Below are 17,873 nucleotides of genomic sequence, written 5' to 3'. Positions count from 1 at the left end.
TGAGTTAAGATTAGAAAACCAACCCCAATGATTCCTGTTCACTTTCTTTTCATCTTCAAAGTGTTTACAACATCTTTATTTATCATTTGTTTATTGTTGTATGTTGTTAAAACAACCAACCACAATAAAACTTTACACACCATAACAGACACACTTATCGATCTGTAAAAGCAAAATTGTTGTGGCTGTTTTATAGTTAATATAAAACAGGGTTAAAGTGATAAAACTGTTTAAGTTAAATGTGCCAGTGCCCACAAATATCTCATCTCATCTCATTTTCATCCGCTTATCCGGGGTCGGGTCGCGGGGGGAGCAGCTCAAGCAGGGGGCCCCAGACTTCCCTTTCCCGGGCCACATTGACCAACTCTGACGGGGGGATCCCGAGGCGTTCCCAGGCCAGTGTTGAGATATAATCTCTCCACCTAGTCCTGGGTCTTCCCCGAGGTCTCCTCCCCACTGGACGTGCCTGAAACACCTCCCAAGGAAGGCGCCCAGTGGGCATCCTTACCAGATGCCCGAACCACCTCAGCTGACTCCTTTCTAAGTGAAGGAGCAGCGGCTCTAATCCGAGTTCCTCACGGATGGCTGAGCTTCTCACCCTATCCCTAAGGGAGACGCCAGCCACCCTTCTGAGAAAACTCATCTCGGCCGCTTGTACCCGTGATCTCGTCCTTTCGGTCATCACCCAGCCCTCATGACCATAGGTGAGGATAGGAACGAAGATCGACCGGTAGATCGAGAGCTTTGCCTTGCGGCTCAGCTCTCTTTTCGTTACAACGGTGCGGTAAAGCGAACGCAATACCGCCCCCGCTGCTCCGATTCTCCGGCCAATCTCACGCTCCATAGTACCCTCACTCGCGAACAAGACCCCAAGGTACTTGAACTCCTTCACTTGGGCTAAGGACTCATTTCCTACCCGGAGTAAGCAATCCATCGGTTTCCTGCTAAGAGTCATGGCCTCAGATTTAGAGGTGCTGATCCTCATCCCAGCCGCTTCACACTCGGCCACCAGCCGATCCAGTGAGTGCTGAAGGTCACAGGCCGATGATCCAATGAGGACCACGTCATCTGCAAAAAGCAGTGACGAGATCCTCAGACCACCGAACTGCAACCCCTCCCCACCCCGACTACGCCTCGATATCCTGTCCATGTATATCACAAACAGGATTGGTGACAAGGCGCAGCCCTGGCGGAGACCAGCATCCACTGAGAACGAAACTGACTGGCTGCCGAGGACGCGAACACAGCTCTCGCTTTGGGAGTACAGGGATTGGATGGCCCTGAGGATAGACCCCCTTTCCCCCACTCCCTGATCCAACTCACAACCAGATGGTGGTCGGTTGACAGTTCCGCCCCTCTCTTTACCCGAGTGTCCAAAACATGCGGCCTCAGATCAGATGACACGATCACAAAATCGATCATTGATCTTCGGCCTAGGGTACTCTGGTACCAGGTACACTTATGAGCACCCTTATGTTCGAACATGGTGTTTGTTATGGACAATCCATGGCTAGCACAGAAGTCCAATAACAAACGACCACTCGGGTTCAGATCAGGGAGGCCGTTCCTCCCCACCACGCCTCTCCAGGTGTCTCCATCGTTGCCCACGTGGGCGTTGAAGTCACCCAGCAGAACTACGGAGTCCCCTACTGGAGCCCCATACAGGACTCCATTCAGGGTCTCCAAGAAGGCCGAGTACTCTGAACTGCTGTTTGGTGCATACGCACAAACAACAGTCAGAGTTTTCCCCCCTACAACCCTTAGGCGCAGGGAGGCGACCCTCTCGTCTACCGGGGTAAACTCCAACACCGCGGCACTCAGCCGGGGATTTATGAGTATCCCCACACCCGCCCGACGCCTCACGCCCTTGGCAACTCCGGAGAAGAATAAAGTCCAACCCTTATCCAGGAGTATGGTACCAGAGCTGAGACTGTGCCCACAAATATAAACAACTGAATAAAATTAAAAGAAAAATTGCAAAAACACACGGGCTCACAAATAAACACAGTCGACTGGTTAACTGAAAATTCAAACATGAACTGAAATATAAAAATTGCAGAATATAGATACTACAATTTGTATTGAGGTCAATATATATATATTATATATATATATATATATTAGAAACATGCATTCATTATGTATTTTTCTGATTATTTTTGCTTTTAATCAGTTTATTTGTATTTATTTATTTTTTGTCTAATGTCTTCTTTTTTTATGTTCTTATCCTTTTTTGTAATTACTGCATTTTTTTTCAATTACCCTTAAAAAACTAAAAATTATTTCTTTAAGTTTTGCATTTTCCCAGTTTTCATCCGCTAATATATTTTATTATTGTTGCATTGAAATTGTATTATTTTTTGGGTTTAAGCTCTGTGAATGACCGAGGCACAACTTCTGCCAAACACCATTTTTCAAACTTTCAGCATAAAGACACTGAGCATCTTGAAATGGGCTCTATAAAATATTATTACAACCACATCGTTGGCTGAAGGTCGTCGACTTCTCATTTTATAAAACACCTGAGAAGACGTAAGAATGTGGTGAGTGGGATGATCGTAGAGAAAAAGCTGCAGAAAAAGTGAACAGAATGAATGAGTTTAGATTAGAAAACAACCCCTGATGATTCCTGTTCACCTCCTTTTCATCTTCAAAATGCATACAACACATTTTCTTTTATCATTTGTTTATTGTCGTATATTGTTTAATGACCCACCCACATTAAAACAACAGAACAGACACAATGACCGAACTGCATAAGTAAAACTGTTGTGGCTGTAATATAGTTAATGATCTAGTAGGGTTCAAGTGATTAAACAGTTTTCGTAAACGTGCCAGTGCCCTGAAAGATAAACAACTGAGTAAATTTCCAAGGAAAACTGCAAAACCACACGTACACATGAACAAACACAGTTGACTGTGGAACTGAAAATGAATATATGCAACAATAAACAAATTGGAGTATTTTAACTCCATAAACAATGTCACTCTAAAACTGAAGTTCTCTCATTTCTGGAAGTGGTGTTATATTATAAGTTTAGTTAAAAATACATATGGTTGTGTAATTATTTGCAACAATCTCTCAATCATGCTCGTTTACAGGACTACATATTTTGTAATGTCTTTATTTATGAATGTGTTATGCTTGTGTTTTCCTGCTGTAGCAGTTTTCATGTTGTGGATTTAGGATCTTCCTCACTGGAGAACACAGGTTCAGTGCAACATCACATACAAAACATCAAAATCTTCAAGAGGTGAAAATTAGTTGCATAGTTATACCAATGACCCACAACTCAATGTGTCTGCAGATCATATCACACAGGATCAATTGATTTGCTTTTTAAAATGTTTTTTAAATTTCGATGTCAGTATGTCACAACACTTTACCAGAATCTAATCGAAATCAGTCACAATGTCAATATGGAGACACTGTGAATTTGAAGAAGACATGTTGTTTCTCTCTGATTTCAATGAGAGACAAACTGTTTAAGGTACTTTATTTAAGGATCATGTTGTGACATTAACCCAATGTAATGAATTCAAAGTGGGTCAGTGGACTGTCCACATGAGAGCACGCTGGGGGCGTGTTCTCTTTCTTGGCTCCCTGGCCAATCACAAACGAGTTAATGACCTTCACATATAAGGTTACGTTGTCTTCCCTGTCTCTTGATTTGTTTGTTGGATGGTTTGTTGGTTGTCAGCAGGATCACACAAAAAGCTTTAGAGCAGATTTCCATGAAACTAGATAGAGGGATGAGACATGGGCCTAAGAAAGAAACCAACAAACGTTGGTGCTCATCTGAACAAAGGGCTGGAGGCTGAAATATTTGTTTTGACTTTCTTTAACTTTAACTTTTAGATTTTTCATATTTTAATAGGTCTCTCAGAAAATAATTAATGGATCCTGATGAAAAAGAAGGCACATTTATAAAACTATCATCTATGAGTTTGTGCAATCTGGTTCAGCTTGATTGAATTTAAGACTATTGGCCCTTTGCAGAGGTATTCCCTCTCCTGTGAGCCATCCTGCATGTTAACATTATAGAGTAGTACAAAAGCAGTGTTAAACAGTGATTAGATGTAATCAAGCATCTGAAGATTCTTGGAGTTGTACTTTATATTCTACATTATTATAATTATTGAATAGCGAACACATGATAATGCTGCTGAATGGAGCAAGAATAACACTGTGCAATGTTCATTTCATTTATTTATTTAATACATTTTACCATCGTCTGAACATTATTCATCAACAAACATATATTCCAAAGTACAAAAACACAAGAAAACCCGTTTACATATCGCAGCACCTGATTACATCACATTAAGATAGAAGAAGTATCATTTACAGCACGAAGCTGTCAACAGATCTGTGACTGCAGAAACACTCTGCACCAACACATTAAAAACTCCTGAGCCAGGACAGATTGATGATTTTTTTCAAATCACTGGTAAGCTAACAGGCAAAATGTCCTCCTTCACATTCTAATGATGATTGAGGTCAGTAAACACGTGTGTGTTGCTGTCAGGTTTAGCAGCCATCAGTGCCCTTCCTGCAGATGGACGGCCATCCAGTAGTACAGGCATTATTGGCCCAACCAGCTGAAACAGAAAGAATGGGTTCATTAATGTTATGCTCAGATAATACGAGTCTGATTTCACCTATAATGACCATCAGCCTTTTTTTTTTATAAAGTACGTATGGTGCTAGCAAATGAAGAGTAAAGAAATGATGTGACTGATAGAAATGTTATCTTACCCCTGCTGTTGACGTGGAGGCACTGGTATCGGCTGACGGTGTGATGAGCGCTCCAGAAGTTGTAGTTCCAGGGACTCTGGTCCACCCACCTCCAGCCCTGGACACACGTCACATGACATTTAACAACCATCAGACTTTTATCAGACTTTTAACTGTGACGATGAATGGTCTGTTTCTGTCTTTTTTTGTGTAATAACCTGGAAGTAAAGTCCCCCCATCCAGGCATAGGAGCTTCCTGCCCTAAGGGTCAGCTGCTGAAGGAAGCTGTACTCAAACAAATCATGGGCAGACGCCAGGGTGGCTCCAAGACTATTGCAATTGGCCTGAAAGTGACACACACACGTGTACAGACATATATTATGTTAAGGTAATGAATGAAGTTTTTTCATGTTAAAGAAAGGCCGGTTGTCATTTGAGCAGCAAGTACACTCAGTTTGTTTGCTGTAAGTGAATCTTTGAGTAAATTTACCGCAGCGTTGCTCCAGGATTTGCCAGCGCTCACATACAGATAGCAGCTGCTCTTGTATCTCGCCCAACCAGCAGGACACAAGAAGAAACGACCTACAGAGCAGAGAAGAGCAGTGTGACGTCATTATATTGTACAGACAGAGTCTGTTTCAATGTTTCATTTAAAGACAACCAACCTTCGACTGAAGGAGCCATCTCTCCAGCAGACAACATCTCAGGCTCTTCTGCTAAAGATGAAAAACATGATCATATTATTTCACTATTAAACACAAAATATAATTATTCAATCATTCATTCATCTTTTTACCTTCAGGAACAAACTCTCCAGCTTCATTTTCTGCCACTGAGACTGAAAGAGAAAACAGGAGCTCTGTTACAGTTTGATCAGTCAAACACACATTTGGTTGTTCAGGTTGTTTTCTATGTGAGAGCATCTTACCCAGGTTTTCCTCCTGCAGCTCCTGTTTTTCTTCAACTGGTTCAACGGCTTCAACTAAGCAGAGAACAGAAGGAAATGGAAGCTTCACGTCACTGGTCTATGTTTCAATTCATTTACTTCATAACATAATCAGACACAAAGTTCTTCAGGGATTCCTATGGTGCATTTTGTCCGGTTGCTTATCTTTTCATTTACATTTACATTTCTAAAATCATATTTCATGTTGTGCAGCAAGTAATTTACCTGTTTAATTCTGATAAAATGTGGAGCTGCACAACTGTATCTGAAAACAATAAACGAGGTGAAAAGTTGATCTGACCTGCTTGCGCTGTGACAGCAAGAATACTGCTGAGCACAACCGTGAGGAGGAGGAAGGTCTTCATGATGAAGATGTTGAGGACGATGAAGATTGATGAAGAGACTAAAAGTCTGGAGTGAGTCAGAGACAATCAAACCAGTTAACAGGCAGAAAATAAAATGGACTTCTGTGGAATGAGACGGAGAAAGAGCAGGAGTCTTACCGTTTGGTAGATGTGTGTTGAGGTTCTTCAGGTATCAGCTGATGCTGCAGTGATGAAGAGGAAGCTGCTCTGCTCTTTATATAGAAACCTGAACCCCAGGTAGAGCACAGAGCATCATGTGATTAATGCACTTTGATCTAAAACTTTATTTGTCTTTTTTATCTCTTGAAGACAACCTTGAATAAAAAACATAATAAAACGTGAAGCCAAAACGGAAATATTTTTATCAACTATTATTGATTGGACTGATAAAGTGAGAAAACATTAATGATTCTGTGACCCATAAAATACCTGACAGCTCTTATTTGAATATGTGATTGAAAAAAAGTAAAACAATGACTTCAGCAAGGCATTTGTACTGGGATTAGACGTTAAGAAATTATACATTGTTATGGTTCAAATAGTACTAAGAATATTCTCATTCTGTAACAATAAACTGTATTCACTATTACGTGAATGAAACAGGATTCAAACATTTCAGGACTGCAGTTTGGATGATATACGCTTTATAAAGAAAGTGAACAGTATGAATGAGTTTAGATAAAACAAACCCCAATGTTTCCTGTTCACCTTCAAAGTGTTTATAACACATTTCTTTATCATTTGTTTACTGTTGTATGTTCTTAAAACAATCACCCACGAAAAAAACTTTACACACCGTAACAGACACACTGACCGAACTTTAAAAGTAAAACTGTTGTGGCTGTGTTATAGTTAATTATCTAACATGGTTAAAGTGATAAAAAAGTTTATATAAATGTGCCAGTGCCCTGAAAGATAAACAACCGAGTAAAATTTAAAGGAAAATTGCTAAAACACACTTACACATGAACTGAAATAAACAAATTGTAGTATATAGATACTGCAATTTGTATTGAGGTCAATATATATATATATATATATTTATAAATATTAAGGACATGCATTCATTGTCTTTTTCTGATTATTTTTGCTGTTAATCCTTTTATTTTTATTTACTTTTGGTTTAATGTCCTTCTTTTTATGTTCTTATTCTTTTTGTAATTATTGAATTTTTTTTTCAAATACCCTTGAAAAACTCAAAACTATATGTTTAAATTTGGCCTTTTTCCCATTTTCATCTGGTAATACATTTTATTATTGTTGCCTTGACATTGTATAATTTTTTTAATTCAATGGGTTGGACTGCAGATGTTGAAATCATGAAATGTTCTTAAGGGTACAGAGAGGTTCAATTCAGATTACAGAGGTTTAAGTTCTGTGAATGACCAATGCCAACTTTTGCCAAACACCTTTTTGCCAAAATTGCAGGTAAAGACACTTAGCATCTTGAAATGTGCTCTATAAAATATTAGTACAACCACATCGTTGGCTGAAGGTCGTCGACTCCTCATTTGATAAAACACCTGAGTAGACGTAAGAATGTGGTGAGTTGGACAATCGTAGAGAAAAATCTGCCATAAAAAGTGAACAGTGTGAATGAGTTCAGATTAGAAAACAACCCCAATGATTCCTGTTCACTTCCTTTTCATCTTCAAAATGCATACAACACATTTTTTTATCATTTGTTTTTTGTCGTATGTTGTTAAAACAACTCCCACAATAAAACTTTAAACACCAGAGCAGACACACTGACCAAACTGCAGAAGTAAAACTGTTGTGGCTGTAATATAGTTAATGATCTAATAGGGTTAAAGTGATAAAACAGTTTTTGTAAAAGTGCCAGTGCCCTGAAAGATAAACAACCCAGGAAATTTCTAAGGAAAACTGCAAAACTACACGTACACATGAACAAACACAGTAGACTGTTGAACTGGAAATTCAAACATGAAACAATGAATAAATTGGAGTATTTCCACTCCATAAACAATGTCACCCTAAAACTGAAGTTCTCTCATTTCTAGAAGAGGTGTTTTTTTATAAGTTGTGTTAAAAGTACATGCAATTGTGTAATTATTTGTAACAATCTCTAAATCATGCTCGGTTACAGGACTACATATTTTATGTCTTTATTCATGACTGTGTTGTGCTTGTGTTTTCCTGCTGTAGCAGTTTTCATGTTGTGGATTTAGGATCTTCCTCACCTGAGAACACAGGTTCAGTGCAACATCACATACAAAACATCAAAGTCTTCAAGAGGTGAAAATGAGTTGCATAGTTATGCCGATGACTCACAACTCAATGTGTCTGCAGATCACACAGGATCAATTGATTTGCTTTTTAAAATGTTTTTAAAATTTCAATATCATGATGTCACAAAACACTTTACCAGAATCTAATTGAAATCAGTCACAAGGTCAACATGGAGACACTCCTTGAATTTGAAGAAGACATGTTGTTTCTCTCTGATTTCAATGAGGGGCAACGTTTTTAGGGTACTTTATCTAAGGATCATGTGGTGACATTAACCCAATGTAATAGATTCAAAGTGGCCCAGTGGACTGTCCACATGAGAGCATGCTGGGGGCGTGTTCTCTTTCTTGGCTCACTGGCCAATCACAAAACGAGTTAATGGTCTCCACCAATAAGGTTATGTTTTCTTCCCTGTCTATTGATTTGTTTTTGGATGGTTTGTTGGTTTTCAGCAGGATCACACAAAAAACTTTAGAGCAGATTTCCATGAAACTAAATGGAGGGATGAGACATGGGCCTAAGAAAGAAAACATCATACGTTGGTGCTCATCTGAACAAAGGGCTGGATGTTGAAATATTTGTTTTGACTCTCTTTAACTTTAACTTTGAGATTTTTTACATTTTAATAGGTCTTTCAGGTCTTTAATGAGCCATCCTGTATGTTAAACTTATAGAGTAATACAACAGCAGTGGTAAACAGTGATTACATGTAATCAAGCATCAGAAGATTCTTGGAGTTGTACTTTATTTTCTACATTATTATATTTATTGAATAGCGAACAGCTGCTAATGCTGCTGAATGGAGCAAGAATAACACTGATCAATGTTCTTTTCCTTTATTTATTTAATACATTTTAACATCCTCTGATCATTATTCATCATCAAAAAACTAATATTCCATAGTACAAAAACACAACAAAATCTGTTTACATATCGTAGGATTTGATTACATAACATTAAGATTGAAGAAGTATCATATACAGCAAGCAGCCATCAACAGATCTGTCACTGCAGAAACACTCTCCACAAACACTGCAAACTCCTGAGCCAGGACAGATTGATCATATTTTTCAAATCACTGGTAAGCTAACAGGCAAAATGTCCTCCATCACATTCTAATGATGATTGAGGTCAGTAAACACGTGTGTGCTACTGTCAGGTTTAGCAGGTATCAGTGCCCTTCCTACAGATGGACGGCCATCCAGTAGTACAGGCATTATTGGCCCAACCAGCTGAAAGAGAAAGAATGGGTTCATTAATGTTATGCTCAGATAATACAAGCCAGATTTCACCTATAATGAGAACCAGTCTTTGATCTTTTTTATAAAGCACATATGGTGCTAGCTGATGAAGAGTTAAGAATTGATGTGACTGATAGAAATGTTATCGTACTGGTGGATCTGACGTAGAGGCACTGGTATGCGCTGACGCTGTTCTGGGTGTACCAGAAGTTGTAGTTCCAGGGACTCTGGTCAACCCACCTCCAGCCCTGGACACACGTCACATGAAGTTTAACAACCAGCAGACTTTTATCAGACTTTTAACTGTGACGATGAATCGTTTGTTTCTTGCTGTTTAATGTAATAACCTGGAAGTAAAGTCCCCCCATCCAGGCATAGGAGCTCCCTGCCCTAAGGGTCAGCTGCTGCAGGAAGCTGTACTCAAACAAATCATGGGCAGACGCCAGGGTGGCTCCAAGATTATTGCAATTGGCCTGAAAGTGACACAAACAGACACACACACAAGAATACAGTCATATATTATGTTAAGGTATGAATGAAGTATTTCATGTTAATGAAAGACCAGTTGTCATTTGATCAGCAGGTACACTCAGTTTTTTAGCTGCAAGTGAATCTTTGGGTGAATTTACCGCAGCGTTGCTCCAGGATTTGCTAGCGCTCACATACAGATAGCAGCTGCTCTTGTATCTCTCCCAACCAGCAGGACACAAGAAGAAACGACCTACAGAGCAGAGAGGAGCAATGTGACGTCATTACATTGTACAGACAGAGCCTGTTTCCAATGTTTCATTTAAAGACAACCAACCTTTGCGTGAAGGAGCCATCTCTTCAGCAGGCAACATCTCAGGCTCTTGTGCTGAAAATGAAAAACAAGATCATATTATTTCACTATTAAACACAGAATATAATTATTCACTCATTCATTCATCTCTTTACCTTCAGGAACAAACTCTCCAGCTTCATTTTCTGCCACTGAGACCGAAAGAGAAAACAGGAGCTCTGTTACAGACCGATCAGTCAAACACACAGTTGGTTGTTCAGGTTGTTTTCTATGTGAGAGCATCTTACCCAGGTTTTCCTCCTGCAGCTCCTGTTTTTCTTCAACTGGTTCAACGGCTTCGACTAAACAGAGAACAGAAGACAATGGAAGCTTCACGTCACTGGTCTATGATTTAATTTATTTACTTCATAACATATTCCAACACAAAGGTCTTCAGGGATTCATATGGTCCATTTTGTCCTTAACAGTTGCTTATCATTTCATTTACATCTACATTTCAAAAAAATCATATTTCATGTTGTGCAGCAAGTAATTTACCTTTTTACTTCTGATAACCTGCACAAATGTTTCAGATGACATTAAACGGTGTGAAAAGTGAATCTGACCTGGTATGGCTGTGACAGCAAGAACAGTGCTGAGCAAAACCGTGAGGAGGAGGAGGGTCTTCATGATGAAGATGTTGAGGACGATGAAGATTGATGAAGAGACTTAATGTCTGGAGGGAGTCAGAGACAATCAAACCAGTTAACAGGCAGAAAATAGAATGGACTTCTGTGGAATGAGACGGAGAAAGAGCAGGAGTCTTACCTGTGTGGTAGATGTGTGTTGAGGTTCTTCAGGTATCAGCTGATGCTGCAGTGATGAAGAGGAGGCTGCTCTGCTCTTTATATACAAACCTGAACCCCAGGTAGAGCACAGAGCAGCATGTGATCAATGCACTTTGATCTAAAACTTTATTTGTCTTTTTTATCTCTTGAAGACAACCTTGAATAAAAACACAATAAAATGTGAAGCCAATAAGGAAATATTTGTATCAACTATTATTGATTGGACTGATAAAGTGATGACCTGAATTATAAAGTGATAAAACATTAATGATGCTGTGACCCAGAAAATACCTGACAGCTCTTATTTGAACATTTGATTGACAAATGTAAACAATGACTTTAGCAAGGCATTTGTACTGGGATTAGACGTTAAGAAATTATACATTATTATGGTGCTAATAGTTCTAAGAATATTCTTATTTTGTAACAATAAACCCTTTTCACTTTTAAGTGACTAAAGCAGGATTTAAAACATTTCTGTACTGCAGTTTGGAAAATGAAAGCAGAAAATTTACAAATAACAAAAAGTAATGGAATGTTACATCCAACAATAACACTCAATAAACAAGAATCAGAATCAGGTTTTTAGCCAAGTAGGTTTACAATTAATATAAATTAATAAAAAAATGGGAAACAAAATTGAATATTTAAATATTACAAGTACAGTTAGTCCTTCTTTGGCCACAGGAAGTTCCATGTGTGTGATATACACTGTAAAAAGCTTAATAAAGAAAGTGAACAGGAAAACTGCAAAAACGCACATACACATGAACAAACACAGTCAACTGGTGAACTGGAATTTCAATCATGAACTGAAATATACAAATTGCAGTATATAGATACTGCAATTTGTATTGAGGTTAATCTATTTATTACAGACATGCATTCATTATGTATTTTTCTGATTATTTTAGCTGTTTAGATGTAACACAACTGTTTTTGTGTAATGTCTTCTTTTATTGTTATTATTCTTATATGTAGTTACTTAGTTTGGGCCTTTTCACCATTTTGATCTGGTAATATATTTTATTATTGTTGCATTGACATTGTATTCTTTTGTAATTCAATGTGTTGGACTGCAGATGTTGAATGATGAAATGTTCTTAAGGTTACATAGAGGATTTATTCAGAATACCACTTTTTTGACAAATCTGCACGTAAAGACAGAGTGTCTTGAAATGTGTTCTCTAAATTAATATTACATTTGCTGAAGGTCGTTGACTCCTAATTTTATAAAACACCTGAGCTGGTGCCTGATTTCCTGGCCAGGATTATTGCCATCATGCCTCCTGGAGCTTTGAGCTTCTCATTGCCGACAAATTATAGAAACTTTGCAGGGACTGATTCATCATTTTTCAACTAATGGGAAACTGATGCTGTTGCACTCTTTGTCTTTCAAAGGAACATCTCCCCCGCAGACCAGCCACGTTACGCTGTGACTAACTCTGAGCTGGCACGCAATCTGATTTGCTAAAAAGACGTAAGAATGTGGTGAGTGGGACGATCGTAGAGAAAAGCTGCAGCGTCACTGGGTGAGAAATAGTAGCTGGGAAAGTATTTTTGGGAACCGGCCAAATCGGACGCTTTCTGACAGCATCACTCGTCAACATCTCACTGCCAGCAGGTCGGTGGGCCGTGTACTGCTGAAGCCTGCACAAGTTTTCACACCGACTTTTTAAAAACTCCTTGTGTTTTGTCTTCTCCATCCCTATCCCCCTTCCCCGGAATCCCTTTGCTTTATCACCCGCAGATCCAGGGCCTCTGTTGCCGCACCATGGATTTCGGTTTGTGAATCGTGCATCGGGGGTCGCGATGGTGGATCCAGTGTGGCGGATTCCGTGTCGTGTGGGCTGATCGTGGTGGCGGACCATTTGTCGCGTTGGCATTGGGTGTGGGTGGTGGACCAGGACCGCGGCGGTGGCTCGTGGTGGGTCCTGGTGGGCGGCGGTGGACGGTGACTGAGGAATGGAGTGGCGTCTGGTCTGGATGGTGGATCTTGGTCCTGCTGGTTGCTGACCATGGACTGTGATTGCAGCGGGACTGCTTGGCATGTCATGTTGGGGTTGTCCTTCGGGAAGTCTACCCTCATCAATGCTGCTAAAAACTTTAATCTTGATGATGATTTCCTACACGTTGCATCGATTGCACTTCTGTCCGTCCTGGGAGAGGGATCCCTCACATGTGGCTCTTTCTGAGGTTTCTATGTATTTTTACCCTGTAAAAGGGTTTTTAGTAGTTTTTCCTTACTCTTGCTGAGGGTTAAGGACATAGGATGTCACACCCTGTTAAAGCCCTATGAGACGAATTGTAATTTGTGAATATGGGCTATATAAATACAATTTGATTGATGGATTGATTGATTGATATAATTCCTCTCTTCCCACTGTATCGCTCCTCTGACTGTGCTGCCGCCCGGTCACCAGGACAGCTAATGGGGTTGTCAGCGGTTAACAGGCCTGTGATGCTGTTGTCGGGGAACATTAACACAACCACACCACCACAATGAACGTGCAATCGGGCCTGGCCATGGCAACATGCAGACGCAAGTTAATGAATACCACTTTAATGAGCCAGGCTGTCGCTGTGTTGGGGCCATTTTCCCGAGAATATTATGAAAGAGAATGAAAGGAAATGTACAACAGCCCCGTTGCTTTATGACAAGCATGCTGATAGGATGGGTGCCCCTTTGTCAAAAAGCATATTTACACGTATACAGCATTTATTATTTAAAACTAACTATAAATATTCAAGATTTTATGTGATGTTTATGGCAGAAATGTCACAACCATGTTACACTTTCATATTTACAGTCATGTACAAAATAAACACCTAACTCTTCTGTTTATAAGCTTTAGTTAAAATAGTGATGGCAAAAAAATGTCCCAGTGTTTTGGTAGATACCATGACAAACATAAATGTGAATATTGGACACACACACACACATTGGGAGACATTGAATACTTTTTAGAAATGAAATCCCAGTGCCGTACACTGCATGTTTGTGTTAAACCTGGTGTCAGGGAAGAGGAGGACAGGCTTTCGGCTCAGCCAGCAGCCGCCGCCGCCGCCGCTCCTCAGTAATTTACAGGTCTGCCAGGGAGAGCTCACACAGCGAGAGGCGTACGAGTATTTAGAAATGTGGAATGAACTCCAGATCGGGAGATTGAGCCACCGGTGGATGTACGATTTGTTCCTGTTGACTTTACTGCAGGTTGTTTTTTTTTTCTGTGGGGATATGAATATATTTGTTTTTCTATGCCAGATTTAGGACTTGGCAGAAAACCATGAGCCTGTGGTTTTGTGAGGTAGCTTATGTGTGCGTTTGTAATAGGTGGGAGTATTTTCTGTGTTTCATGCCTCGGAAATAATGTCTGGGTTTGTACTTTGCTTTGAGCAAATGTCATGTGCAGAATGCTTCATGCCTGTGCAGCTTGTCAAGATGAACTTTGGTCAGGGTCACTGTTTATCACACTTCTGAGGATTTTATTACAGACTGCGGCAGACAGCCAACTCGAATTAAAAAGGTGGGAGAGGAAGTGAGAGGAATCGCACATGTTATCCTATGTCATACAATATAATTAATATATACTTCGAGAGTAATGATAATAATAACAAGTAGTAGTGAAGGTCAGGAATAACCAATCAGGCTCGTAAAGCATTCAAAGAGCTTTCATTGTGAAGTGTAAACGATCAAATAACAAGCTTATATATTTGTGAAGAGCAGACAATAAGGATACAGAATACATTAGTAAAATATTCTGTTAAATGTCCAATTAAAATGTGAATAATTACGGTGGTAATCACGACAAACCTAAAAAAACAAAGACAATTAAGAATCTCCAATCTATGGTCCAAAAATAATCAGATCTGAGTAGTTGTCACTAAGGTTCTAGTCTTAACAAACTGAAAACATTGGAGCTTCCTCTGATATTTTGTAGCATGTTGTAAGAAATTTGTGTTTCATGTTTATTACGTTTATGAATAAAGAGACTTGTATGATTATCGTACTGATGATTAGTAAGAGTTCCCAGGTCAGTTGAGGCGCCGGGAGGCCGGGCTGCTGAACCTGGTGAGCAGAGATTGAGCAAACAACAGCAGGAGGAGGAATGAGTCGTAAAAGTCAATAGGAAGTCAGACTCACTTCAGGGTCACGGTGGCCTCAGCGCCTATCTCTCCTGTGACAAAAGGCCAAATTTGAAATGACAGCAGAGATAACAAAGCTCTCATATCAATGAGGATTGAGTCATAAAAAAAAGTCTGAGATCTGAAAACCTTTGAATGTAATTCTGGTTTTGACCTTGGACCGTCCTTTATCCCGTCTAAATCAATGCACTTCTTCTCGTAGTAGCTGAATAAGGATACAACAAGAGGATTTAAAATCTCTTGTGAGTCTCTCTCCAGATGGGACTGGTAACATGACCATGGACTCTAACTCGGCAATGACCACGTCAGACCTCAACATCTGGGCAGTGGCCATAAAAAAAATGGAGACGGCTCGGGTAAGCACAAGTGGAAAGCAGCTCCTGCCAGGTAGAGAAAACCTGCCACATGCTGCCCACCAAGGTGCCACACTAAAGTGCATAGTATAATATGGTGATTTTGTTTTTACATATTCTAAAGCCCACAATTAAGAATTACCACATTGTGGTTGTATGCCTCCGCCAACCTGCACAGTGTCAGGCATCAATTTTTTCCCAGACTCGTGCGAGGTTACCATGACCTTTAACCTTTGACAACTGCAGTTAGATCTATTAGTCGTTGAATCCATGGTTAAAATTTGAAGAAATACCACAAAGGCAGAGGCTACACATTTTCTTTCTGAGATCACAATCTTTTTGTCTGATTTGAAGACATTTCCTCCATCTTTTACTGAACTGCTGCATTTACAAAACCCTAAACGTGTTTACGTAAGGTCACAGCAGCTTGACCTTTGACCATCAAACTCTTATCAATTCATCTGTGAGTCTGAGTGAACATTTGAACCAAATTTAAAGAAATTCCCTTGAGGAGTTGTTGTGTGTATTGTGTTCATAAGAATAGAAGGGATGGACAACCTGAAAACATAACGCCTTGAGCTTAGGCTGTATCTGGTCCAACTTTCATTATATTCATGTAAAAAAACTAGTTTTTTAACATTCTTGGTCATGAGCAGTTAAAGGTAAAGGAACCTGCATGTTTAAAGTTGGAAGAAACGCCTTAAAGGATTTGGTCTTTGCTTGTATTCACAGACCGGCTGGAAAAAATATGTGTAGGAGCACAGATGAGTAAGAACGGTTCTTCCCCCTCCGCTGCCCTCAAGTACCCTTGAGTCGGCCAGCATCACACCAGGCAGCTCCTGATGCGTCAATGTTTGAAAGTCTGGAGCCTCTTCTCCTCTGCATCTCCTCCCCCAGGCAGTTATAATTAAGATTGTGCTGTGATTCTATCTTTCTGCCAAAGTAAAAACATGTTCCGAGGATGATTACATGCTTTTAAACCTGTCCGGGGCCCATTGGGGCAGTAAGTCATCCTCGCTTGACTTCACAGAGTCTAGCGACATTAAAATGTCTATAAACAACCAGAACTATGTTGTATACCCGTTGAGTTGTGCACTTAAATTCTACAAAGGTCACATGAGGTCAAAGAACGTGTTTCTCGGCATAACAAATATGCAACATTTACAGCAAAGAGCTTTAGGAGGCGATGATGTTTCTGCGTGCCGATCCCTTCTGTGTAACCAAGCTTACTTATAGACGTGAAGAGATGTAAACACTTCCTCATCCATATAATCCCTTGTGTTCGTGGTTTTTCTTAAACTGTGGTTCACCACCCCGACTGAGACACGCTGACTTCTTTTGTTGAGTTGAGTGTGACTCAGCGTGCACATCCATGCACTGAACACACAAATGCCACAGTTCAACGCAACAATACAAATTCAATAAAAGATGCTATTTATGCGAAAGCCAGAAACTTGAGTGGCCTACACAAGACAGATGTTTATGCTCTAGACTGTGATGTTCTCACCGAAAACATTTATTGAAGTGAGAATACAGTTACCCTTGTTTAACACACTGTATTGTTGCTTTTGTTGTTAAATAAAAAACAGGTTTTATTGTAATGATTCAACTGCAATTTAAGTCTCTAAACGGGTGCACAACGTTGAAAAATAAAATGCTGAGCTGCCTCAAATGAGATATTTTTACAGCATTTAATTTGGAGGAGCTGGTATTATTCTCCTGTCAGGAGAAGTGTTTAAGCTACTCTGCCTTTTTGTGGTGAAAGACACCCTCAAGAGAAGATAATTACAAACACACAGACACACACACACACACATACACACAGACATGCACTGTTGTCTCTACATCCTACCAGGATTGATGAAAACATGAAAATAAACAAAGCACAAAAATTTCTCTAAATCTTTCCAGGTGACATTATAGTGAATTACAGACTATATATAAAATGGAAGACATTTCTCCACATCCTCCTGTTGTATAAAAATGAGCTTGAGTGCAGGTGATGTAATTTGGGGTCTGAGCCGTAGCGATGGAGCATCGAATAACAAATAGCTTATTTCTCTTGTACTTTGACTTGTTAGTTTGGTGTATTACCCATCCACCGATATGTAGGAGGCAGGGTCTATGACCTATACTGCAACCAGCCACCAGGGGGCAATCAAATTGACAAGACTTCACTGTTGGGGAGCTGTCATGTTGTCCATCTTCATATTCACTCTATGGTTATGA

At 39.8% G+C, this 17,873-nt stretch overlaps 2 protein-coding genes across 2 annotated transcripts; both read right to left on the bottom strand.

The window, feature by feature from the left end:
- Window positions 1–4,197: 4,197 nt before the first annotated feature.
- Window positions 4,198–6,299, bottom strand: LOC133959381 (ladderlectin-like). The gene is made up of 9 exons (XM_062394536.1): window positions 6,188–6,299; window positions 5,986–6,095; window positions 5,667–5,720; window positions 5,535–5,576; window positions 5,404–5,454; window positions 5,229–5,320; window positions 4,957–5,082; window positions 4,760–4,856; window positions 4,198–4,602 (listed from the first exon to the last, which is right to left on the bottom strand). Exons 2-9 carry the CDS (start codon window positions 6,047–6,049, stop codon window positions 4,532–4,534), a joined length of 597 nt encoding a protein of 198 aa, XP_062250520.1. The 5' UTR covers window positions 6,050–6,095; window positions 6,188–6,299; the 3' UTR covers window positions 4,198–4,531.
- A 2,820-nt stretch (window positions 6,300–9,119) lies between these two features.
- On the bottom strand, window positions 9,120–11,252 carry LOC133959382 (type-2 ice-structuring protein-like). The gene is made up of 9 exons (XM_062394537.1): window positions 11,129–11,252; window positions 10,927–11,036; window positions 10,609–10,662; window positions 10,477–10,512; window positions 10,346–10,396; window positions 10,170–10,261; window positions 9,888–10,013; window positions 9,692–9,788; window positions 9,120–9,531 (listed from the first exon to the last, which is right to left on the bottom strand). The coding sequence occupies exons 2-9, from the start codon at window positions 10,988–10,990 to the stop codon at window positions 9,461–9,463; spliced, it is 591 nt and encodes a 196-aa protein (XP_062250521.1). The 5' UTR covers window positions 10,991–11,036; window positions 11,129–11,252; the 3' UTR covers window positions 9,120–9,460.
- Window positions 11,253–17,873: the final 6,621 nt, after the last annotated feature.

Source organism: Platichthys flesus, chromosome 8 (assembly GCF_949316205.1).
Source record: "Platichthys flesus chromosome 8, fPlaFle2.1, whole genome shotgun sequence".
Classification (NCBI taxonomy): domain Eukaryota; kingdom Metazoa; phylum Chordata; class Actinopteri; order Pleuronectiformes; family Pleuronectidae; genus Platichthys; species Platichthys flesus.
The sequence above is the reverse complement of the archived record's forward strand: the minus strand, read 5'-3'. Positions and strand labels throughout refer to the sequence as shown.

Excerpts from the sequence above, each read along its gene's own strand:
- LOC133959381 (XM_062394536.1), bottom strand. The coding sequence starts at position 6,049 with ATGAAGACCTTCCTCCTCCTCACGGTTGTGCTCAGCAGTATTCTTGCT. Across the intron at positions 5,577-5,666 it reads GCTGCAGGAGGAAAACCTGG|TCTCAGTGGCAGAAAATGAA; the intron begins GTAAGATGCTCT and ends TTTCTCTTTCAG. Across the intron at positions 5,083-5,228 it reads AATCCTGGAGCAACGCTGCG|GCCAATTGCAATAGTCTTGG; the intron begins GTAAATTTACTC and ends TGTCACTTTCAG.
- LOC133959382 (XM_062394537.1), bottom strand. The coding sequence starts at position 10,990 with ATGAAGACCCTCCTCCTCCTCACGGTTTTGCTCAGCACTGTTCTTGCT. Across the intron at positions 10,513-10,608 it reads GCTGCAGGAGGAAAACCTGG|TGGCAGAAAATGAAGCTGGA; the intron begins GTAAGATGCTCT and ends TTTCGGTCTCAG. Across the intron at positions 10,397-10,476 it reads TGGAGAGTTTGTTCCTGAAG|CACAAGAGCCTGAGATGTTG; the intron begins GTAAAGAGATGA and ends TTTCATTTTCAG.